This window comes from Propithecus coquereli, unplaced genomic scaffold (genome assembly GCF_000956105.1).
Source record: "Propithecus coquereli isolate 6110/MARCELLA unplaced genomic scaffold, Pcoq_1.0 Scaffold353, whole genome shotgun sequence".
NCBI classification, from domain to species: domain Eukaryota; kingdom Metazoa; phylum Chordata; class Mammalia; order Primates; family Indriidae; genus Propithecus; species Propithecus coquereli.
The window spans coordinates 1,513,234-1,536,890 of NW_012149208.1; the positions used below are offsets into that span (position 1 = coordinate 1,513,234).

Sequence of the window (23,657 nt, forward strand, 5' to 3'; positions counted from 1 at the left end):
AAGAGGTGGCAGAAAACAAAGTTAAACTTGTTTTTCAAGGCTCAGGGTTGAAGCTTGGCTCAAAAATAGGTTAAAGTAGGCTGTGGTGAAAACCTGTTCACCACCACTAGAGGTTTTCTGGGCTCCTCTAGTTGTAACGCTCTTCCTTCCTGCAGTCGCACAGGGAAACTGAAGCCAGCCTGGTTTGAATGTCGGAAGACAGGCTCTAGCCTGAGGTTTGGGGTTTGCCCTCTCTTGCAGCTGCCTGAGAGCTGGCTCGGCTGCCATGGGTGAGCTGGAAATGCAACTGTGAAGTCTCAGGCAATGAGGCGGGATGCACACTAGATTGGGGCCATGACTATTTTCACCTGTTGACTGTAGCTGCTACTGACAAGCCTGAGGCCTTGGTATCAGGGCTTCTTAGGCTGATGAGTTTCTCAGGAAACATTTCCAAGTAATTTCAACTAGAGCCAGACCCCCCCCCCCCCCGCTTCACCCACACTTGCTTCACAGGGTAGTGTCAGGTCATTCCTGTTGCCTAGGTTGCTGGGCCTAAACTTATTAACCTATTGCATTCCTCACCCCAGCGTCTTGCAAGCGCCTCAGAACATGGTAAGAGGCTTATGAATAGCAGCTGGTTCTCTGTAGAGCTCTGGTTCTCTCCAGAGCTTCTCCATTCCGTTAAGAGAGAAGCACTGTCACCTTGAGCTTTCTGGTTGTGACCATGCTCACCTGTTGTCTGAAGTGTCTGGTAAGGGGAGGTGTGGCAGTGGGAGATAGGGAAGGCAGGGGCAGAGAAGGTGGCTTGGGCTTAGTCTAGCCCCTCTATGACCTGTAGCAGAAAAGCAAGGAGGCAGAGGCTTCTGGCCAGTAAGACAGATGGTAAAAACAGATGCAGGCTGCCACAGGTACAAGAGATGCCCTTAATGAGATGACACGTCAACACAGGTCTGATCCCCACCACTCAGAGCATTCTGAATTGATGGCCTCAGGTTCAGGCAGAAGTTGTGCAGCCTCTGAAATCTTCAGGGTCTGGACACTGAGATGCAGTCAACAGGACCCCTAGCTGGTTTCCACGTTTGGAGCTCTGTTGCTTCCTCCTGGGTGGTGGGCCCCTGGAGGAAGCCAGCTGTCCTGTGCCTGCTAGGCTGCCTGTCTCTGAGATTCTTGTTGCTGTGCCTGTGTACTCTGCAGGGCGCTGCAGGGCACCTGTGGGGACACCGGGGCGGGGAGGCTGAGAGCAGTAGATAGACCTGGGGATGTAGGTGCCAGCTCTGCAGGGCTAGCAAACAGTTCTGTGGGCACGCGGGGCAGCAGAAGATATGAGGGCAAGTCCTGGGGAGCTGGGGACCCAAGGCAGCCTAGAGCACTGTCATCGGAAGGAATGGGGCTGGGGCAGCGGCCTTCTCCGGGTAAGTACCGAATGCATTTCTTTTTCCTCCTAGGAATAGTGAAGAGAGTTATCTGTAAACAGAGGGTGAATTCATAGTCATACACCACAACCAAAAACTTCTGTCTTTGCACAGGCCGGCTGAGCTTACCACCCCCTCCCCATGACTGGGGTGATATGTCAATGCCCCCTGACCTGAATCAACACTGCTTAGACTATGCATGGCCCGGCCCAGACCTAGTGCGAGTGCAGTTCCCAGAACAGCCACAGGATGGCTCAGGGACCTTTTGGTTTCCACAGGAGCCATCTCCCAGCCCCGGCCTTCGAGCTGCTGCACGTGTGTCTGTGGCGCTCGTATCTGCATTAAGGCAGGGCTGCAGGGCCTGTGGCTTCGGTGCTGAGCAGTCCCAGTCCTCAGAGCTGGGATGGGGGAAGAAGTGGTGAACAGTGTACTTTTCTCCGGTGTTACCAGACTAGAGTTCTCTGAGTAGCATGGAATGGAGGGAACAGGCCCTCCTCCGAGAACAGGGTTGTTTCCCACTGTGCATGCACATGTGGGCATCCCCCGCCCCTGCCAATATTCCTCTTTGCCCTTGGACAGGGAATGTGGGATACACTGAGGGGCTGGACAGGTGTTCCTTAGAGCCAGTGACCTTACTGCCTGGAGTACCCTTGGTCTTGGCTCTGCCAGGCCTGGCTTAAACCTAAATGAGGCAATTCGAACCACTGGGTGAGTAAATCTTTTCATGCCCACAAGTATTTCTCTGTTGTATGATGGAACACACAGGCTCAGTGCCACAGGGCCCTTAGCCAGCCCAGTGGTACCCCTGGTCCTCTCCAGCCCTCTGGTCTCAGTAGGTACAAGACAGCACGTCACGAGGCTGCCTGGCAACCAGGTTATTCAGGTAGTTCGTCAGTTTGTTTTTCTCAGATGTAAGGGCTCAGGGTGGTATAGGCAGGGACCCTATAGGCAGAAGCAAGGTGGCTAGTCAGGGTGGTGTGTGAGAGATTTGTCTGTTGAGGACCAGCTAGGCCTGGCCAGCACTAGAGCCACCTCCTTGAGTCTGCCTTTTAGAACATTCTCTTTTCCTCCCCTCCTCCTCCCACTTAGACCCAAGTGATCTCCACAATCTGTGTTCAGTGTTTACTTCCATTCTTAGTGGGTACGGGTTCCCCACTCTGGGTATGCTAGGGGGCTGAGGGGCCAAAGGAGTGGGCTGCAGGCCCAGCAGAACATGTACAGAGTCAGGGAAGCAGCTTGAAGCAAAAGGAGAATGATGGTGGGGACAAACCCACCTGCACGGACCACACCAATCCGTCTGCTGGTTGAGGCCAAAGCGAGCACGGCATTTCTTAGGCGAGCCAGGGTCTGTGCACAGGCATGCCAGAGGGGCATGAGCAGGGCAGAGGGCGAGCAGGCAGGCAGCAGGGCAGAGCAGGGCCCAGAAAGAAGAGGTAACATCAATGTTAGCCAGTTACAGATACCCCACAGCCCCCACAGGCAGAGTGGGCGTCTCCATGGCACAGCCAGCCCAAGAGCCCAGAGCAAGGTATCAGTAAAGGTGAGTACCCAGCTGGGCAGTGGGAAGGATGGTGGGGTGGGGAGGGGGCTCCTTACAGCACGTCGAGGCTGCAGAAGGGCCCAGGGAAGCCCATGAGGATCCAGTCTCTTCTGCCTTAGGGGTGCCCATTCCCCTCTCCAACTCCCTACCCATTTTATCCAGCTTTTCTTCATTCTTGCCAATGCCCAATCTGGCTGACCCATATTCCCTCAAGGGATAGGGCTAAGACCATAGTTTATGCCTGTCCTACACATTTCCAGATGGCAAGGGCCCATTCCTCACCTCAGAACAGGCTGGGGACTCTGCTCTGTCCTGTCCCTGTCCTATCCTCCAGCTTCCCTGTGTTAGGGCGGCACAGCTGAATGGATATGGAATCTGAGTTATCAGAGTTGGCAGGAATTCACCCACAGGAAGGAGGCCTGCAGCAGGGTGTTAGACCTCCTCTCCATAGAGCACTCTGCATGGCTATGAAAAATGGGGGTGGGAGGGGGACAAGTTGCCAGGCTTCAGCCAGCAGGCTGCGTGACTGCTGGGCCTAGGCATGGGGCCTGACTCAGCCTGTACTGGAAAGCCTGCTCCTGGTCCCAGCAGAACCAGCCAGGATGTGTTGTTGGGGTTGAGCATTGACCTGTACAGGCCGTTCCTCGCTAGCTTCCCTGGGGGAGGCTGGCTGCGAGCAGGGCTAGCGAGGGTGGGGGGTGGGGGCCAGGGCAGGGGAACATACCGCCTGCTACATGAACTGGCTTCCGCTGGGCTTCCCTGGGACTTAGTATAGCTGTTTCTTGCATGGGGCTTTGACTTGTGAGATGCAAGCCTTGTTTCCAGAGGGCCTAGGCCCTAAAGGCTCCTGGGCTGCCTCTCCCTCTGGGCCAGAGCAGGGCTGCTCTTGAAATGAGGGCATGGAGGAGAACCTGCTACTGCCGAGGAAGGCCTCACCTGTGGTGGATTCTTGGTGCTTTTCCCGCGACCGCCTTTTCTTCTTCCCCTGCAGGGAACAAAAGGAGGGATGCTCAGATCTGGGAGGTGGACACTAGGATATGTGTGGCCTGCTTCTTAGCCTGGCTGGAAGCCAGTTCATGTAGCAGGCGGTATGTTCCCCTGCCCTGGCCCCCACCCCCCACCCTCGCTAGCCCTGCTCGCAGCCAGCCTCCCCCAGGGAAGCTAGCGAGGAACGGCCTGTACAGGTCAATGCTCAACCCCAACAACACATCCTATAGACCCCTCCTACTGTCAGGCCCTGGTGTTCTTTGATTGTAGTTGTTGCCAGGCTGCTGTGGGGTGCATTTTAGGGGCTCCTCCCTCTCCCAATCTGGTCTCCAATTTGAATGAAGGGAGATGACTTCCAAGCCCCTCCTCCCCTTCTGCTCACGTAGCCCAAATACTGGGCAGCAGCCCCTCAGGTGTGAGTGCCTTATGGAGTGAAGAACAGGATGCGGGCTTGCCTTCAGGGGGCCGTTCCTCAGGCGTGGCCTTTCCTGAGCAAGCCACAGGAGGCCTTGGACCCTCCATGTCCTTCCTCATCTGTGCCGTCAAGACAGTTCTGCCTTCCCTGCTGAGGTTGTGCCCTGGCACATGTCATCTCAAAGGTTCCCCTACCCACCCCTGCTGTGTGTCACTGGCCACTCACGTAGTTGTCCCGTGCCGACCAGCCTGGGTACAGCTGCATGTGCAGCTGCCTTTCCTTGCGGGCCAGCTCATAGTACTTGGCCTGCTCTTCTCGCGACAGCGCGTGCCACTGCAGTAGAGAAGGAGGGTAGATGGGTGCGTCAGGGAGTCAGCAGGTTGCACCGGGGTGAAGGAGGTCAGGGGCCATCCGTGCCAGCCCACTTGCCCATGGCCTTACCCTGCGGCCCAGGATCTGATTGATGGCGGCGCTCTCCTTAAGCGTACACTCTGCAATGACCTTGGCTCTCATCTCCTTCATGTACAGCATGAAGGCATTGAGGGGCTTCTTGATGGTTGGCTTCTTGGCCTCCTTCTCCGCCTTGGACTCTGCCTGTGTCTTCCTGAGGGGCACATATCCAGATAGCTAAGGAGCGCCCCCCACCCAGTGCCCACCTAATGGCACCACCCTCCTCTAGTGTGGGTCCAGTGTGTGCCTGAGTATATGACACTAGGGTTTGGTAAATGGAGTCTTTCTTAGCTGCCCCAAAATGGGTGAGCAGAGAGCTAAGGAACTGTTCCTGTTGGGAATACCAGCGCCAAGTGGGAAAAACGTGTCAAGTTCTTCTCAGCCCCTCCCTTCTTGGCTCAAACAAAATCCTTGTTCCCTAAGCACCTCCTTCTGAGGATCAAAACACACAGCAGTCAGTAGCCAGAGCCACAAGACAGCTTGGCCAGGGGCCTCCCGGCAGTCCTTGGGGCTGGTGGGAGGTGTGTGTATCCTGGCCAACAGCGGGTCTGCTCACCTGCCCATCCCATCCTTGCTCCCTCCCCCGAGCATCTGCCTTCTCACTCACAGGCTGCGGTCATAAGGCTGCAGCTCCTGCTTCCCTGAGGGCGGCACAATGGCCGGGTGGGGGATGGCTGCGGGGTGACCGGGTACGCTGGAGCCGAGCATCAAGGACGGGTGGGTGAACCTAAAGGCAAGAGAAGAGTTGACGCTGAGCCAGGAATTACAGGCCAGACCTTTGCACACACAGAGGCCCCTGCATGGTACACGAGGACACAGGCGAACAGATACGCCACCCCCATTGGCCTGGACACAAGTACACAGATAAATGCAAATACCTGCTTCCAATACACTGCATAGACACACTGCAGAAATCTACATGGATGCCATTTAGGTGGTTGCTAATTAAGTCCCAGGTAGCTTTTGAATCTGTCCCCTTCTCACATCCTGCCCTCACTGACCCAGCCTTAGGAGCCTGTGGCTGCCTTGTGGGCCTCCTCACACCCCTGCCTGACCCCTCCAGGCCTCCACACGATAGCCAGAGTGACTTTGACAACACCTGAACGAGTGCTCCTGGCCTGCTCTTGCTGAAAGTTGCCCACTGCCCGCAGAATAAAACCCAGGCTCCTCCCTGGGACCTGCACGGCCTGCGTAAGCATCCCTGCTGCCACGTCTAGCCCCATCGCTTCCCCTCTGCTTCCCGGCAATCCCCACTCCCAGCCAGCCTCAGTCACTGCTGCTCCCTTTGTTCTCTCAGAACATACTACCCTCTCCCTGACCCATCGGGCCTGGCTGGGTCTCCTTGGGGTTTCCCCATCACCCAGCTGGCCCGTTCAGCTGCTGCCGCCGCTGTGCCTATACCTCCTGCCCTTGGCTGAGAGTTCCAGCTGGGCTGGAAACGTCTGCTCACTCCCTTGCCGCTGCGTGCCTGGTGCGGGTTCTGTCAGCGAGGAGGGAGCCAGGTGAAAGGACACGGGCATGCACACTTCCCCCGCCACCGTCTTGCTGTTCTCTGGAGACCACTCTGCTCCTTACTGCTCACACAGGGCCGCCCCTGAAGGCCAGAGGTTGGGCATGCTCATGTGAAAGATGCTGCCTCAGCTTGGGCAGAGCTCAGGGGATGCCCAGGACAGGCCTGAGCCCCTCTTCCCCCAGCAGGGCTGCGGAACAGTGGACGCACACGGCTCTGCACAGTGTGGCCTGGGCTGAAGCCTCCTGCGCTCCCGCTAGCTTTGCTCTCAGGCACAGGGGGCTACAGAATGACAGACGGACAGATGGACAAAAGACTAACACAGGGCAAGCACTGGCCTGGGCAGGGCCTTGTGTGGGCACTGAAGCCTGGGCAACAGGAAGCAGGAGCCTGGCTGCAGGGCTGGGGACTCACCTGGGGTAGGGGGCGCCAGGGGCTGCAGTGGGGGCAGGGAAGTGCTGTCTATATCCGCAGGAAGGGGACAAGGGGTAGAGAGGAGGGCTGGGCCTGTGGTTGGGAGAGACAGCTGTTAGCAGTCTGGCTGCTGGCCAGACGTGGGGAAGGACTTCCCCCACTTGGCTTGGCCTGACCTGACCTGACCCACAGTGAGACAGATGGGTCTGTGCTGGGACCACTCCAGCGTGTGTTCTGAGGATCTGCCACCACCAGGGGGTAACCTGTGGCTGCACCTGTTTCGCTCTATAGGCTCGTGTTGGTGCTTAGGGGACGGAAAGGGCAGCTTTCTCCCAGGACCCAGCTCGGCAGGCCCCCAGAGCCCTCGAGCCTGCCTCCTAAGTTTCCTTGACCATACACGGCTGACACCTGTCCTAGGGCCTTTGTACCCACTGTTTGGTTTTCTTTCCCCCCTTTCTCTGTCTCAGCTGCTTCAATCAGAAAGTGCACCCACTGTTGACACTGGAGTGTTCTTCTGCCCCACTTTGCTTCAACTTCTGTTCATTCAGGTCTTGCTTGGCTAAGTGACAGTTTCTCCAGAAAGCCCTGAGATCCCCAAGCTGAATGAGGTGCCTCTCTGGGCTCCTACAGTCCCCAGTCAAAGCACTGCTAACAGGGCTAACAGTGCCCTGTAACTGTCTGGCTTCTTGCCTGGGTCGCGCCCTAGGTGGGCTGAGTTTTGAGAGGGCAGGGAACTAAGTATCAGTCAGCTTAAGCAGCGCTTCCCCAGTGCCCAGAACCCTGCCTGCCACACAGCAGGGCTCGGTGCATGGGGGCTAGAATAACCCCCCTTTTCTTCTCGCAGCCAGGCGCTACCTGGTGGGAGCAGAGAGCACGGGGTTCCTGAAGTCCCCTCCTGAGAGCCTCAGTAGGGAAGCGTTTGCTCTAGTCTCAGATCTTTTGGTCTGCAGAGCTTCTGGCGTACGGGATGCTTTTGACAGGCCAGCAGAGATTTGTGTCTACAGAACTCTGGTCTAGCCCCGTTAGGCTGGGCTCTGAGCACTGTCTCCCCACTTTGATCCTGGGGGTACTCATGGGGGTAGTCCTAATCTGTATTCCGAAGGGAGCTTTGTCCTAGGAGAATCTGAAAACAGAGGAGTGTACTGAACAAAAGGGGAGTGGCAGGCGGGCCTTTGGCTTGCTCTACCTCCGTGGGAAGCCAGGTTTTCTTGCTGGTGGGTGACTGCCCCGGCCCAGAGAAGCTGGAGACCTGTGCAGGTCACACTGCAGGCGACTAAAGGGCCAAGCAGCCTGCCGAGGCCCAGCTCCAGCGGAGGATGAGCCCTCTGACCCACAGTCAAGCTACTGACTCGAGGATCCAGGCTGCCTTTTCCTGGCCCAGCCTTAGTAGACTCTCCAAGCAAGCTGGCCAGGGGCCTGGGTTCAAGCAGGCACTGTAGGGAACTCCTCAAGCAACTCAGCCAGGAAAGGACCAGCGAGCAGCAGGCACTAAGGCCAGTGGGAAGTATTCCCCTGCCTACCCGGCAGCTGAGAAGCAGCAGCCTCTCTGGTGGCCACTGATGCCGTTACTTCCCTGCTAAGGCCTACCTCTTCTTCCTCACACACTTATGGCTCTGGAGGTCCCTGAACAGCCCAGAGTTCTCCCATCCAAGGGGGCCAGGAGACCACGTCTCTTGGCCACTGAGGAGAGTTCGGCTGTGGCGGGGCTGGGACCAGGAGCCTGCTCTTACCTCCACAAAGGGCGTGTATCAAGCTACCTGGGGAAGGCCCACAGGGGCCATGAGGACCCCTAGCTCAGAGCCAGGTTGGGACAGAGCTGCCGGTCAGCCCCTGGTGTCTGTGCAGAGCTGGCAGTGGGGTGCTTGGTATGGAAGGACAGAGGAGGAGGATGAAGGGCAGGTCGGCTAGTGCACAGTGTCCGCTCCCCACCGGGCCGCACTCACCAGCTCACGGTGTGGGGCAGTTGTCCCATGCTGCCTGAGGTCAGAGAGTAGAAGCCAGAGAGGTCAGGGGTCTGCAGAGGTCTGTGAACTCCTGCAGGGGAGAGAGGCCAAGTAAGTGGGCGGGCCTGACCTGGCGAGCCGCTTCCTCAGTTCCTGCATCCTAGAGCCCCGCACAGGGACCTTAAGAGCCCCCCTCCTGTTGCAAGGACCAGACCCAGACCGGTTACTCAGGACCATCTCAGTGTGATAATATCCCCCTTTGACAGGTAAGGGAGCCCAGGGCAGAGGAGTGGGTGAGTTGCCTAAGGGCACAGGCTGGCCAGCAGGCAGAGCTGAAGTCACTCCGGAGTGGCAGACCAGGCCTTGCCACTTCCTGGTCCGCTGCTGGTCTGTGACTGGGGCCTCCCTGCTGGGGGCACAGCCTGGTAGGGCAGCCTGGCCTGGGGAGCCAGGGTTCCACCTGCCCCCCAGGGGTGAAGTCAGCAGGTTTCCCACAGCTGACAGTGGCGGATTTCAGAATGACTTTGCCCGAGACTGAGGTGAATCAGCCATCACAACCACCACTTTCCATTTTCTCGGTGGGGGAGGGAAAGGCTGCAGTTTCACGGTTATCAGCAGCGCACAGCCGCCGGGCAGTAAGGGCCACCCACGGGATTTCGGCCCCTGCCTCGACCTCAAGCTTCAAAGTTTGACCAGGCACCACTTCCCCCAGTCCTCCGGTACCCTCACAGCCCCCTAGTCCATCTTTCTGGTATTTTCTTTGGGCCCTGGGTTTGCACAGCCCCAGGTTCTCTGGTTATAAAATGGACCCTGCTACCTGGTCTTAGCAGCCAGGGACTTGGCCCTCAGGCTCAGGACTCGTCGGGCCCCTCCCCATCCCAGGCTCGTACCTTGCTTCTGGCTGATGTCCGCAGGTGCAGGTGTGGGGTGTGGGCTGCTGAAATGTTCGTAGAGAGGAGAGAGTTGGGGGACACCATGGGGGGACTGACTGGCCTTGCTGTGCTGAAAAATGAGAAGGAGGGTGGGTGAACGTGGGGAGTCCTGAAGGAGGATGGCAGGGGGCGGGGCATGCAAATGGGCAGAGTCCCAGTGAGCTGTGTGGGCGACCCAGCTGTCAAAGAAAAGTGGTGGTGGTCAGACCCACAGGCCTCAGGGAAGGGGTACCGCTCAAGCCACCCTGTGTCCAGTGGCCCTGTCCTGCCCCCTACCCCCCTAGTCTCTGCCCAAGTAGCCCCACCTCCGAGAGCGCCTCTTGGTCTTCCTGGGCACTCAGTTCCAGGAGGTGCCTCTCCCCTGTCCAGGAAGCCCTTCCTGGCCCCCTGATCTCTGCCATCCCCTAGTTTCTCTGAGAACTGACAGGCTGGCTGGGGGCCGGGTGTTGCTCGTGGCCTCCACTCCCTGGTCCCAGGGCAGGGGCTGAGGACTTGGCTTAGCGCGGACAGCCTGGAGCTCTTCCCTCCTCCTCAAGCCCCCAGACTGGGGGTACTGAGTCTGACCCTGTCCCATCTCCGGCCTAACAGGACGTGCTGACACAGGGAAGGGCTCCCTCCGTCCCCTCACTCAGGGGAGGTGGGGCCGAGTGGGGCCTGGCTCCCTCCAGGGCCGACCTGCCCAGCCCCCACACTTCCTGTTCCCTCAGCACCGCAAGACTCTTACTTTTCACACCAGTCGCAGGGCTCTGTCATGAGATGACTCAGTGGGCAGGCTGGGAAGGGGCCCCCACACAGCCGGCCGCAGGGAGCCACTGCCAGGGCCAAGGCCCAGCTCCCCGGCACTCTCGGCACACACGCGCACAGGCCACAGCCCTGGAGACGCCGCCCACACCCGAGGCCCAGCTGCCCGCTCCAAAAGTCCGTGTGGGAGTGCGTGTGGGAGTGCCGCTGGCTGGGAGCACAGATACGAGATCTCTGACCCACGGCACGGACAAAACGGGGGACATCCTGGGGGCAAGACAGTAACGAAAGGTTGCGGCCTCGGCTCCTCCCCACTCTGGTGACATTCCCCACTGGTGAATTGAGCCAGACTTGTGAAGATCTTCTGGTAATGCATGGGGTTCGCGATCCCTTCACCTCCAGGTCTGGGGAAGGGCAGGGTAGCTCGTGGTGAGGTGGCCGGGCACAGGTCCCTTGGCGCTTGGCCGTTAGGGGTCCCCGGTGAGGCTAAAGGGAAGGCTGGGTGTGAGTCTCACTGCAGCCAAGGCACGAAGCTTCCGCCTGGGCACAGGCTCTTACCTCCCAGCAACGGCCCTGGCCTGCCGTGCCCCCGACCCTGCCTAAAGGCTACAGGCTGCGCTCTTCCCCTCGGGTCTTGGGGAAGGTGCTGACACTGCTGCCTGGGCCCCTGTTCACCTGTCTGCCCAGCAGGAGGAGCCTCACAGACAGGGCTGCCCAGGCTTCCTTCTGTGCTCAGGCAGACAGGAGTTGATGTCCTCATAGGTGGCTGGCAAGGGCGAAAGGAGAGGGCCGGGCAGCTGCGGGGTATGTGGACACATGTGAGACCCTCCGGATACCGAGTCCCTGCCACATGCCAGGCGCTGTGCCAAGCACTTCAGCAGCCCGGTCTCGTTCCCGTCAGGGTACCCACAGGCTGCCATCTGCAAATGCTTCCCCAGCCACCAGCTCACGTCTCGCTCCCTTTCACAGAAGCTTCAGCAGACCCGTCCCCATTGCTGCCTCTAGTTCTCAGCTCTCCTTCTCCCTTCAGCCTAGCCAGCCAGTCTCTTGCCCCGTCCCTCTACCGGATGACTCTCGTCAAGGTCCCCAGGGACTTCCACAATCCTGCACTCACTGGTCAATTCTCCGTCATCTTACCCAGCCTCTCCACAGCAGACAACTGATTTCTCCCTCCTCGGAACAGCTTCTTCACTTGGCTTCCAGAGTACCACGCTTGCCTGATTTTTCTCCAACCTCATGGGCCCTCCTTTTCGGCTCTGTTTCTGGTCCCCATCCTCTTCCTCTCACCCAGACTCCCAGCTTTAAACATCTTCATCTGATGACTCCACATTTCCATCCCTCTTCTCCTAGGATCTCCACTTTCCAAATGCCCATTCGCCTCTGCTTAGGAGTCTCACCTTACCCGCCCTCCAGCTCAGTCTATCCAGACCAGAACTTCTGACCTGCCCCAAAGCTTCCTCTCCGTCTTCCTTAGTTAATGGCAACTCCATCTCTGTAGTTGTTCAGACCAAAAACCTGGGGGTCATCCTAACTCTTCTTTCTCACACACCCCATGTCCGATTTGCCAGCAAATCCTAGCGTCCTACCTTCAAAATATATGTAGAATCCCACCATTTCTCCCTTCGTCCTCGTCCCCAGCTCAGCCCAAGCCACCGTCACTGTTCACCTAGGCAACTACAGCCGCCGCCTCCCTGGACTCCTGCTGTTCTCTTGCCCCTCAGACAGTCTTCCATCCAGCAGCCACAGGGATCAGACTGTCACTCCTCTGCCTGAAGCCTCCAGTGGCCTCCCACTGTCTGTCCTGACCTGGTGGCCCCAGCTCCCCGCTCAGCCCAGCCTCTTCTACTCTCCTTGCTCACAACGCCCAGGACTTCCCGTGGATGCCCATCCTCCAGCGTCCTTTTCCATTTACTCCAGCGATAGTTTTTAAGTGTGCCGTGATGGGAGGCAGGTTGGCAAGACCGGCTCTAGGCTTACTGACCTTTTCCCTAGAGGATCCCGGGCCAGCCTCTTCCCTGAGCCTGACGCCGTAAAATGGGGATGAGAATACCAGTCCTGCCCACCTCATTGGCCACAGATGCAAAAGTCCTGCTTTGTCCTAGACTTTTGGGGAGCAGGAGCCCAGGGCCTATTAAGGTAGGAAGTTTCCCAGAAACTCATTACGCCTCTTTATCCCGATAGGTTCCTGGGACAGTGCTAGCCAGACAGCATCAGCCCTGACCAGCCTCGTGGCAGCCGAGGGCAGGGAGCCAAAGCTTCAGGCCCACTCTTTCAGGAACACGGGACCCTGGCAGAAAGTGCTGCACCACTCACCAGCTAAGGGCACGAGTGCCTAGAGCCCCAGCCCAACAGCCGGAACGACACCCTCCACAGGTCCCTCCAGAACCAGGGGGCTTTTGAGTCTAAGCTCTTGCTTCGGAGAAGGCCCAGTCAGCCTTGGCTCTGGCTTTTCGACCCTTGGGACCGACTGGGGGCCTGGCTAGTGGAGTGGGCAGCTCTGACCCTGAGAAGCCTTAGGAGCAGAGCCCGGGAGCCAAGGTGCCAGCGCTAGGAAGGCAGTCCTGGAGTCTGCTCTGCCCAGATTGGGGGCTGGAGGTGGCATCTGCTCCAAGGCAGGCAGAGGGTGGCTCTACAGCAGGTTTCTCAGTCAACTACCCTTCCCTGGGCTGGGGGGGGCGGTACAGCTCTGGCCACGAACCCGTGTTCAGCCCTCCTGCCTAGGGGAGGGCCAGAGCTGACCCTCCTTGGCCATGCTGGGCCTGGTTCAGGTCCAGCTTTGCTGCCTGAGCCCCAGGTCACAGCACAGCTCAGGCCAAGCCTAAGAAACCTCAGAGAGAATCTGGCTCAGCCTGCAGCTGCCAGCCTGGTAGGAACACATGTGACAGGGGCAGTGTTGAGGGGGGGCCCGGTGGGCCGTGGGCTCGTCCTGTCCACCAGCCTTCCCTGGGAACTGGGGAGAAGCTCATTGAACAGGAGTCTACCCCCAAGTCACAGAGACGTGCCGGATGGGCAGGGGCGAGGCAGAGAACCCACTGGCAGCCGCAGGCCTTGCAGCGGCCAGGGCTTCAGGGCAGGGCATTGAGGGGCCTCCCCACATCCATGCAGGCTGCCTCTCAGCCTCAGTCCTCAGCTCCCTCCATGCCTGGTGGTGGCAGCCAGGGGAAACCGCGTGGCACAGGGCCCGCTGCCCCATGCCCCCTCCGCCAGTGGAACGTCCCGCTCCAGGGCCTTGGCACAAGGCTTTCCCAGGGCCAGGCTGCCCAGACAGTAGGTTGGGGTCGCCTGGGGCCTGGCGTGCGTACTGGAGCTCTCCCCTCTTCCTCCCCCCGACGGTGACAGTGCCCAGCCTCCAAGGGAAGGAGGCAGGCCTGGGTTGATCGTCCCCTCCAGGCCCTGAGCACCTCAGCAGCGCCACCTCGTCTCTTCCCTCTGAGGACAGAGAACCGAACACAGCGCTGGGCAGTGCTCAGAGGACGGCGTGATGTATAGACGCACCAATGACAGAACCAACCGAAATCCACACTCCTGGATCAGGACAACCCAGGCCCCTGTTCCATGCCTTCGTCCGAGCCCTGTCTGCCTCCCCCAGCAGCCTGTGGCACTCCGGGAAGGTCCGGGACTCAGACGCCCTGGGGCTACCCCAAGAGTCATTCCTTGTCTCCCGCCAGTGCTGGCCCAGCCTCTGGCTGATGCCCGGTGGCCGGGTTCACTCCAGCAGAGGTGTCCTTCCTGCCACTGCACTGCCCTACTGCACAGACTCCAATCTACTGTCCCAAAGGTAACTCTTGTCCTTGTGCGGTATAGAAATTCCTCACCCTGGTGCCCCAGCATGCCAGGAATGGAGCCAGGGCAGGGTCGGGCAGGAGGTGGAAGCAGGGGACTCCCGAGGTAAGTCTCCTCTGCTCTGGAGTCAAGCTGGGGCCTGGCCGGGCTGCCCCTGCCCCCACCGGCCCCCCCACTTCCTGCAGGCTCAGGTGAAAAATAAACACAGTCGGCATTTTCCCTGCAGACCGCAGCGGTCTGCTCGCAGGCTGTGTGCACGCTGAGAGCCCTCGCCGCCGCCAGCAGAGAAACTCCCTCGCCTTTGACGGTTGACTCTGAAAACCCCTAAACGCTTGAGCCCCACAACACTTTCCCAGCGAAGAAAGTTGAAAGTTTCTCTGGCCTCAAGCGTGAGGGGGTGGGGGAGGGCAAGGCCTGGCCCGTGGCAGGGGGCTATGCCAGGGGAAGCCTCCCCCCACGCACCAGTATTCTCAGTTGGTCACCATCGGCACACATTCAATCAGGGTGTATTTACTGAGCTCCTACTAAGTGCCAGGCAAAAGAACGTTTCAGGCCGAGAGAACAGAATCTGCCATCGAGAGCTTAGTGTTTACTACGTGCTAGGCGGTTCTGAGCACCTTGCAGAGTTGAACTCAGATGCTCCTAAAACAAATCTATGACACAGATACAGTTACTATCCCCGTCTGACAGATGAGCAAACCGAGGCACAAGATCGCACAGCTAGGGGCTGGGTACAGGGTCACAGCAGCACACAGGTTAGGAGGCTGGGAGGAGCTGGGGCCACTGCTTGGAGTAGGGGACATCCTACCTGGTACCTGAAACTCCTCGGCCTCCTCCCAAGCCCGGTCCTCTCCTGCCTGCAGTACTGTGGGAGTCAACATGTGGGCTGTCATTAGTTCACAGGCTGCATCTGTGCTCATCAGGAAAAGCACTCCTCCTCCTGGACAGACACCTGGGCCGTGCCAGGGCACCAGCTTGGGAAGCACGGTGCGGGCTCCCCTGCACAGCCCCAGTGGCGGCCCTACTTGAAAGGCCCCTCCAGCTCTCGCTTTTTTTCCTCATCCTGCCAGGAGCCAGGGCCTGGCATGAGCTTCCATGCTGGCCCTGATCAATTCCTGGGGCCCCTCTCCCTTCCCCACGGCTCCCTCAGGCCTCTGTGTTTAGAGCTGGGGCTCCACCGTCCAGCACCAATGGTGCCTGAGTGCCAAGAAGTCTGGCCAGTTGCTGAGGGGAGTGTTCCCCAGGGCCTGGGACCATGAGAATAAGCGTCCCAGAAGGAGGCAGACCCACCCCCACAACCTTCCAAAGGGGGCTCACCTTCACACGGGCCGGGCCGTGTAGACCCCACCTGTGCAGATGTACCCCAGCGAGGCCCAGAGCACAGAGGAGCCCCTGCTCACACCCTTTTATCCCAGCCCCCACTCTGGCCCCACTGCCCAGGGCATGGTGCTCTCCAGAGGATGGCTCGCAAGCTCCCCGCCCACGGTGTGCCGGACGCCCAGAGCCAGACACCCACCACAAAGCACAGAGCCTGGCCACGTGGCCAGCTACACCGGAAGGGCTGGGGGATGGCAAGGCCACACCTTCCTGGACCACGAGGCTTCAGTCCTGCCTGCTGGCACGGGGCTGTTGCCACGCTTGCACAAAGCCCTGCTAGGTGCCTGTGGCCAGTCCATCAGCCGCCTGGCCTTGACATCAGATCGCAGGGCCTGCTGCAGCGGAGCTGAGGACTGGAGTCCCGCATGCAACCTGAGCAAACCACAGGCCTGCTCTGGGCCCAGTCTGGCCCGAGGCACCCTCAGAGCCAGATGAGCCCCACTGAGCTGGGTGGCCTGGCCACGGCCTCTCGTGGTTTCTCTGCATGCGTTTACTTGCGCTTTCCTTCCTCCTCTTTGAGGTGAACGCCCCTTAGGACAGGATGTTTTTAGAGGAAAATATAAGCTTCCGGGAGCTGCTACAGCTGAGCTGCTGGCTGATGCTACCAACACAGTTTGGGGACTCGACGGCAGCCCTGGGGCTGGGCACCCACCCAGCCCGGGCAGTAACTCAGCCAGCTCCTCCTCAGCGCCCAGCCCTCCGGGAGCCCACCGTGGACTGAGGCAGGACTCAACCACATGGCTCAGCCTGTCTTTGGCAGCAAGGAAAGGAAAGCAAGGCTCTGGGGAGGGAGGCCTTTGAGGAGTTCGGAGGTTTTATTTTCCTGGGGGCTTTGCAGAAAAGGCAGGGAGAAAGCCAGAGGTGCAGATTTAGAGATGGCGGCCCCCACGAGGAACAGCCTACCGAGTGCCTAGCAGTCGGCAGAGTTCCGCCCGCTGCCAGAATCCCGCCAGTCTTCCCAGCCACTATGTGCCGTGTGCGCGGATTCTGCAGATGAGGAAAGTAAAGCACAGAGAGATTAAACACCTTGCCCAGGGTCTCACAGCTAGGAGTGACAGATCTGGATCTGAATCTCGCCCTTTGGGGTTCTTTACATTCAGCAGCAGGCCTGACAGGCAGCTCTTTTGCTGGCAACACCCTGCCAAGAATCTCTCTCGGAACAAACCTGCTTGGCTGGCAGTGTGGCTCGGACCACGCTCCACGTGAAAGCACCCTGCAGGAGATGACTCTGGTTCTTAGTTGTAAAAGACTAGAAGGAACGTGGGAGGTCCTCCCTCCCACAGGGTCTGGCCTGTGCTGCCCCCACTCCACGTGCGAGAAGGAGGGAGGGGACAGCCGCTGGACGCTGGGGTGGCTCTTGCCAGGACTAGTCTACAAGGGTAAGCCTGCCCCTGGGAATGAGAGCCGGCAGAGCCCAGGCAAGGCCCAGAGAGGCAGGGCTGAGGAGGCTGACGGTCTCCAACAGCTCGAGGCTAGGAGCAAGAGAAGACTCGGAGATCTCATCCCCAGGCTCAAGGGCATTCCTGCCGGCCTCTGCAGAGCAAAGACAAAAACAGCGATCTCTTGAGTCACCTGGTCTGCTCAGCTGCCTGTCCCAGCCTCAGGAGGACAGTTCTGCCCTGAGGCCACGGACAGGAAGCTCCCTAGGGTCTAACCCCGCAGCTGCTGCCAGTTAAGGCCCTAGGGTCTGTCTGGATTCGGTCTAGTCGTTCGTCCGGAGGGAAACAAGACAAGGCATGGACAGGAGCTGCTGGAGGCTCCGGGACCCAGAGTGCTCCCCCCACGCCCCTCACCCAGACGGCTCTCTGGAAGCAGAGCCCCCTCGTGCGACTGAGCTGGGGAGGTTCCCACACCACCACCCCAAACAGCTTTCACCGATATGTACCTGGGTGTAGCAGTACAGACACGGGGAAGGGCGCGACGCCGAACTCCCGGCTGGGAGGAGAGGGAAGGCACGGGTGGCTGGGGCAGCCAGGCGGACCCAGCTGTGGCTGCGACACAGGCTACTTCCCCAGGAGGCGGCGGAGCACGGGGAGACGGCGGGTGTGCAGGGCCAGAGTCTGGGTTCTAGCCCTTGCTCCAGCGCTTCCGAGGTGCCGTCTCTCCATGCCCGGTTCCCCGTCTGTAAGTGTCAGTATCTCACGGGGCTGGGGCAAACATTAAATGAGTTATATTCGTGTTTGCTAATATTCTTTCTTAAGAACAAAATAAGGCCGGGCAGGGTGGCTCACGCCTGTGATCCTAGCATTCTGGGAGGCCAAGGCCGGAGGATCAGTTGAGGTCAGGAGTTCGAGACCAGCCTGAGCAAGGGTGAGCACCTGTCTCTACTAATGACAGAAAAAATTAGCCAGGTACGGTGGTGCACACCTGTAGTCCCACCTGCCCGGGAGACTGAGGCAGGAGGATCGCTTGAGCCCAGGAGTGTGAGGCTGCAGTGAATATGATGATGCCACTGCACTCCACCTGGGGCGACAGAGCAAGACTCTGTCTCCGAAATGAAACAAAGGGAAAAAAGGCAAAAGCAAGCATGTCTTGAGACATAAAGCTTTTCAGGAAAGCCGGCTTTGTGCCAGGTCAGGGCCGCTGGCCCTCGAGTTCCTTTGGACTAATGCCCGATTCTCATCAGGCCAGACTGCTGAGCTCCTGCCTGGCCTGCGACGCCACAGTGAGGGGGAGGGGTGGGGGCAGTGCTAGGAGAAACAACTGCCCTCACAGGCCCCAGTGGGGCTGGCAGGTGGCTCCGGTTCCCAAGCAGATTTCCCGTGGGGGAACAGGGGGTGGGTACATCCATGCCCTGGGACTCCCTCCAGCCTCCTCAGTCCAGCCTCTCCCAGTGACTCAGGGCCTAGGAAACCCTCGAGCCCAATCCTGGGCCACACAGAGGGCACCTGGCCCAGAGACGTCCGACAGTGGGCTCTGAGCTGCATCAGGACCAAAGCTAGAAAGAGGAAAGAATCCTATAAACAGTTCTTAACCATCCTTCCATCATGCACCAAACCTGAATCAATCCTAAATGTCATTTCGGACACTTGTCCAGGTCACATTTAAGAAATGCAACACTTTTGGCCCAGGGAACCATGACCTTGCCGGGTGTCCTAGGAGGAAAGGGACCAGCCCTGAGCGAGGCCCTGACCCAGGCCCTCCAGGAGAGGCAGTGCGAGGCCAAGTCTTTGCTTGGGGCCTGAGGATACCAGCGGGGTCCACCTCATAAACCCAACGAGTGTGGGGGTGACAGTCGGCTTCTCGGCCTGCAATGTCCCATCTCTCCACGTTCTAGAGCAGACGGGCTGGAGCAGCAAAGAGCATGGGCTTTGGGGTGAAACAGACCTGAGTCCAAACACTGACTCTGCCAGGTATCAGCACATTCTGACCCTCTCTGAGCCTCGGTTTCCCCAGCTGCAAAATGGGGGCAATAACAGTACCTACGTTCTCAGCTTATACGGATCTTGACACTGCGAATAAAAGCCTCTGCCACAGGCCTGGCATTTGGGAAATCTTCAGTACACGAGCTGTTGTTGTGGCTGTTGTCATTCTTCAAACAGCTGTTTCTGAACACCCGCCACGCGCTAGGCCCTGAGGTGGCACTAAGAATCCAGTGGTGAAAGGACAGATGTGACCTGGGCCCTATAGATCCTCTGTGGCCTTTTCTGATCCAAACTGTCATCTCTGAGGCGCCCCCCGCAACATGGCCACCGATCCTGGTGGCCTTGGCTCTCCCTGGTCCATCTGTCCCCACACCCCGCCCATGCTGTCACCCACCACAGCCGGGCGACTCCCGGGGCCGCGCACACTCGATGGCCAGCCCGCCCGACCCTGGCTACGCCCGGCAGAGACCTCACTGCTGCCGCCACCGCAGAGCTCTCCATGGCCTGCCTCAGCGTCCCGGAGGGCCCACCCACCCTTGCCAGCCACAGAGCCATCTGATTTGAATGAAACTTCAAACTTAATGACTTTCACGCTGGTTATTTAAAACGCAATGTGATTTTCTTAAACACCCTATTATTTCCTTTGATAGCTACAAAGCTTCCCCCAATCCCGTCAGATGTTTATTTTTAGGGAAAAGAGTGGTTTGCAGTTGGTGGCGGAGACCGTAGGGAGAGGAACCCACAGCGAGCAGGGCAAAGAGTCAGCCCAGCAGCTTAGAAGCCCAGGCTGCTCTCCCTCCCGGCCCTCCACGGACACCAGGGCCTGGGCGGGGCGCTGCCCTCTGCTAACACACGCATCAGCCGGCGGCCCTCCTGTCTACCCCGACAGCGGCCAAGTCACCATCAGGCTGGTCCCCTCCCCGCACCCCCCTCCGTGGGCCTCTGCGTCCTCTTCCATAAGATGGTTCCACCGGCTTCCCAGTGAGCTTTCTCTGGTCTGGGGAAGGGTGCTGAGTGTACTGCCACACCCTCGCGGCCCCTCCTGGCTTTTCCAGACATTCTGCCCTGGGTGAGGCCTCCAGGCCTGAGGCTTTGACCAGCTGAGTGAGACCTGTGCCCAGAGAAGCCGGCCCCAGGCGGTGGCTGCCCACACTGGCAGGGTGAGTGGGTGTGGCCCTGCCAGTCAGGGCTCCCTGGCGAGGGAGGTGGCCTGGTGGTGGGTGTGCGTGCAGAGGTCAGCTGAGCCCCACCACTGCGGGGCGTCCTCTGGGAGCAGCTATTTTTAGGCCCCAGGCTTTCATGTGGCCGAGGGATGTGGGGTTTACAAAGCATCATAATGCGTTTCAGATGGCAGAGCCAGGTCAGACTTAGTCAGAAGCCCTCAGCCTGGACTCCTGTCGCCTGGGCCCCCCTCCCGACCCCGCCTGCGCGATGGGGAGGCTAGCCCCGAGTGCCCGGCAAACCCCAGCTGAGGCCCACCCCGCCCGCAGGCCCCTCCAGCCGACGCTTATCTGAGCCTCGGAAATGCTCCCTGGCCAGGATCGCCATCCCATTTTAGAAAAGACACCGAGACCTGGGGAGGTTAACAGATTGGCAGGAGGTCGATCACAGCCCCCTGCCCTCAGGGAAAACGGAGCTCAGTAGGAGGGGACACCACACCAGCTCAGACATGGCGGGGTGAAGGTGAACCCCCGAAGTCCACGCCCCGCAGTTCCCTGGGGCCCTGTGCCACGCATCCATGCCTGGGGCCTCTGCCACACACGTCATTTGGAAGCAGACAGTGTGGGACCCAGACAGCTCTCCTGCCCTTGGAGAGTGAGCTGGTTGTTTTAAAAAGGAGGAGGGTGGTTAAGAGGAAACTTATTTGGCAGAGTGTCTGCTTCCTCTGATCTCCAGGGAGCTCTGGCTGTGCGGCCAGGGCCACGGAGTGGAGGCTGTGTCACCAGGCTTGCTCTAGGCTCCAGAGCAGTCTGTTTTGGCACAACCCAGGCAGGCAGTCTGCACGGGTGGGGCCGCAAGCAGGCTCCTCACAGGAGAGGGCCAGACTCACCCTGTCCCAGCTCCTCCCCAGGCGACCAGCGGGAGGGGGCGGGGCAAACTGACAAGGACAAAGCCACCCAGGCTGCAGGGCTGCAGACTGCTGCACGTTGCAGTTCTGCGGGCCACACCTTTTCAAGGGAGGGAGGTGGTTTCCTCGGTCCAAACCCCAAGGGTGACAGGTCTGCAGAGGAGGCAGGAAACTGCAGGAAGAAGCTAACCATGTCCCTCCCCAGACCCTTAGGACCACAGAGCCCTGCTGGGGACAATACTGGTGAGAGGGGCTTTCCACAACCTGGCTGGATCACCAATGGCCTTGGGACCCGAGCAGGCCACTGACTTCCGAGGTGCAGCTCCCCCCAGTAATCGGGGGGCCAAGACTTGCGCTTAGGGGCCTGGAGAGAGCACGAGAGTCGAGAGAAACGACAGGAACATGGGGACTTCCCGCCTCTCAGGCACTCTCGCATTTGCCAGCACCCTGGGGTCTCCCGGCCTGGCGCCTGCCCCTCCCCTGGCTCTGCTCGCTTTCCTCCAGCCACGGTGCCCAGCAGCCACCCCGGCTCAGCTGCAGGCTCTGCCTGCCTCGGCCGCCACGTCCAACGCAAGCCATCTGCGGGTGGGCACCGCCCCGTCCTTCCTTCCACGGCTGCGTGCGCCCCCAGCCTCCCCGAGACACCAGAGTGAATGCTGCCCGGGCACAGGCCACAGGCCCTTCTCCAGCCCCACCTCACGCCCCTCACGGACCCTGGGCTTCCGTCAGCCCTTCCAGTGACCGGGAACACACCAATTTCTGCCCTTCTCCTCCTCTGCTCAGCGGGGCCCCACCTGGAGCATCCTCCGCATCTCACTCCTCTCTCAGGAAGCCTCCCCGGTGGCCCCTGCTGGCTTCTCTCCCTCCTCTGTGTCCCTTATCCAACTTGAGCAGAGCCTCAGAGCCCACTCAGAGCCCCCCGACAGGAGCCTCTTTGTCTTGCCAGGCCTGAGCTCTGGGCGGGCGCGAGGGAGCCTGCTGCTCCGGGCCGGGCCGGGCCACACGCACAGGGGTCTGGACCCAAGACTCTCGCAGGCGTGCGCTGCGGCCCGGCTGGGGTCCCGAGGGCTGGGCGCTGGCTGCTGAGCCGGGAAAGGGAGGCACGGCACGGGCTCCAGTCCGGCCTCAGCTTCCAGAGCATTCAACTTCCAGGACAGAGGCCTCTACACAGCGCGAACCACCCCTCCAACAGTAGCTGCCACTCGGGAAGCACCTACTCTGCGCCGGGCATGTCACTACGCTGTCTCATCCATTCCTCAGTGGCCCAAGGAGGTAGGACCTCATGGTCCTCATCTTCAGATGAGACAACTAGGGCCCAAAGGGGCTAAAGTAACATGCCCAGGCCACCCAGCCAGGAGTGGCAGACAGCAGTGTCAGAAGGTGGCTCTTCCACACATAATGCTGTCCCTCCTTCCCCTCCTGAGGGGCCTTGGACAATCCCTTCTCTGATCTGGCCTCGCTGTCCCACCTGCAGAGGGAGGTTGTTCCCCGAGGACCTGGCGCTGTACCGCTGTGGGTGGGGTACCCCTGTGACCTGATAAAACACCTGTTTCCTCCAACGGAGACTTGTTTGTACACAACGGCAGGAAGCATCGGTCACAAGGTGTGAGGGGGTGTGACCGTATGGCTTTGGGACCGCAGCAGCCTGAGGAGGCTCAGAGGGGCTGCAGCTCGCCTTGCCACTCCAGGAGGCCTGGGCCCACCCCGACCCAGCCTGACCTCAGCAGTTACGTGACTTCAAGCCAGCAGCCCCGGGAGCCCTGCTGACAGCTCAGCTGAAGCTCCCTTCTGGCAGGGCAGGGGTGGGGCAAGATCTCAGGAGACCCACAGAGGGGCCCACCCTCATCCCTCTCCCCTTCAACCCCACTCACACCCGCGTCTCAGGGCAACTGGGGAGGTGGGCAGAGTTGGTACAAACAGCCCCGTTTACTGGCTGTGGAAACTGGCCTGGTGGAACCCTAATAAAGCAGGGGGAAGAACCCCCGGTCCTAGCAACCCATAGCCCCGGGCCCTGGGAATGCCCTCTAACCTGGGCGCGGCATCCCTCTCTGCTCCCGGGGCGGGGTCTGCGGGGACAGGCCTCCTGCACGAGCTTCCACGAGGCAGGAGCCACCCTCAAAGCGAAGTCCCACGGGAGCAGCAGAGGAGGGCTTGCAGACTCCCCGAACGCCACAGCCAGTACGACCCAGCCTTCCGAGGAAAGTAATGTGATTCAAAACAACTTGAAGTCCCACTGCCCGCCCCAAACCTATCACACGAAGAGCAGCGAAGACACAAGTCCACGTCGCTGTGCTTGAGCACCGCGAGGCTGGGGAACAGTCACAGGCTCGGGACCTGCAGTGGACCGGGGCCACGGGGAAGCAAAACACCTCGATTCCTCCTACCTCTTGACCCCATAATTCTCTTTCAATGTTATGCTCCGAAAAAATAATCAAAATGGAAACTAAGGAGTGATTTGTACAGAACATCATTCCCACTTGTAAAGAAGGCCGGCCGCGAGCAAGCCAGGGGCCACCAGAGGGATGCCACAGACAGAGATGCCGTACGTGGGACTGTCTGGGGGCCTGCAGACGTGCACCCCACACCCAGGGAGGCGTCACAGCAAGACACGAGGGGTACCTGTGAGGAGAGGTCTGAGAATGGTTCCCGGGCTGGTGACCAGGAGGGCGTTTTCCCCACAAAACAGCTTAAGGCCCTAATGTGGAAGGTAAAGGGGAGTCTCTTTCAGATGCAACCTTGGG

At 59.7% G+C, this 23,657-nt stretch overlaps 1 protein-coding gene across 2 annotated transcripts in view; it reads right to left on the reverse strand.

Annotated features, from left to right (window-relative positions):
- Nucleotides 1–494: 494 nt before the first annotated feature.
- Nucleotides 495–23,657, reverse strand: part of TCF7 (transcription factor 7 (T-cell specific, HMG-box)) — a 28,771-nt gene continuing 5,608 nt past the window's right edge. The window contains exons 2-8 of one of the 2 annotated variants that reach the window (XM_012651326.1): nt 9,541–9,652; nt 8,651–8,741; nt 5,391–5,510; nt 4,775–4,937; nt 4,559–4,666; nt 3,868–3,916; nt 495–1,443 (exon numbers count right to left, since the gene is read on the reverse strand). In XM_012651326.1, the coding sequence (XP_012506780.1) occupies nt 1,421–1,443; nt 3,868–3,916; nt 4,559–4,666; nt 4,775–4,937; nt 5,391–5,510; nt 8,651–8,741; nt 9,541–9,652 (666 nt within the window). In that variant the 3' untranslated portion in view covers nt 495–1,420. The remainder of the gene's footprint in view (nt 1,444–3,867; nt 3,917–4,558; nt 4,667–4,774; nt 4,938–5,390; nt 5,511–8,650; nt 8,742–9,540; nt 9,653–23,657) is intronic. The other variant, XM_012651327.1, reaches the window with a different exon arrangement.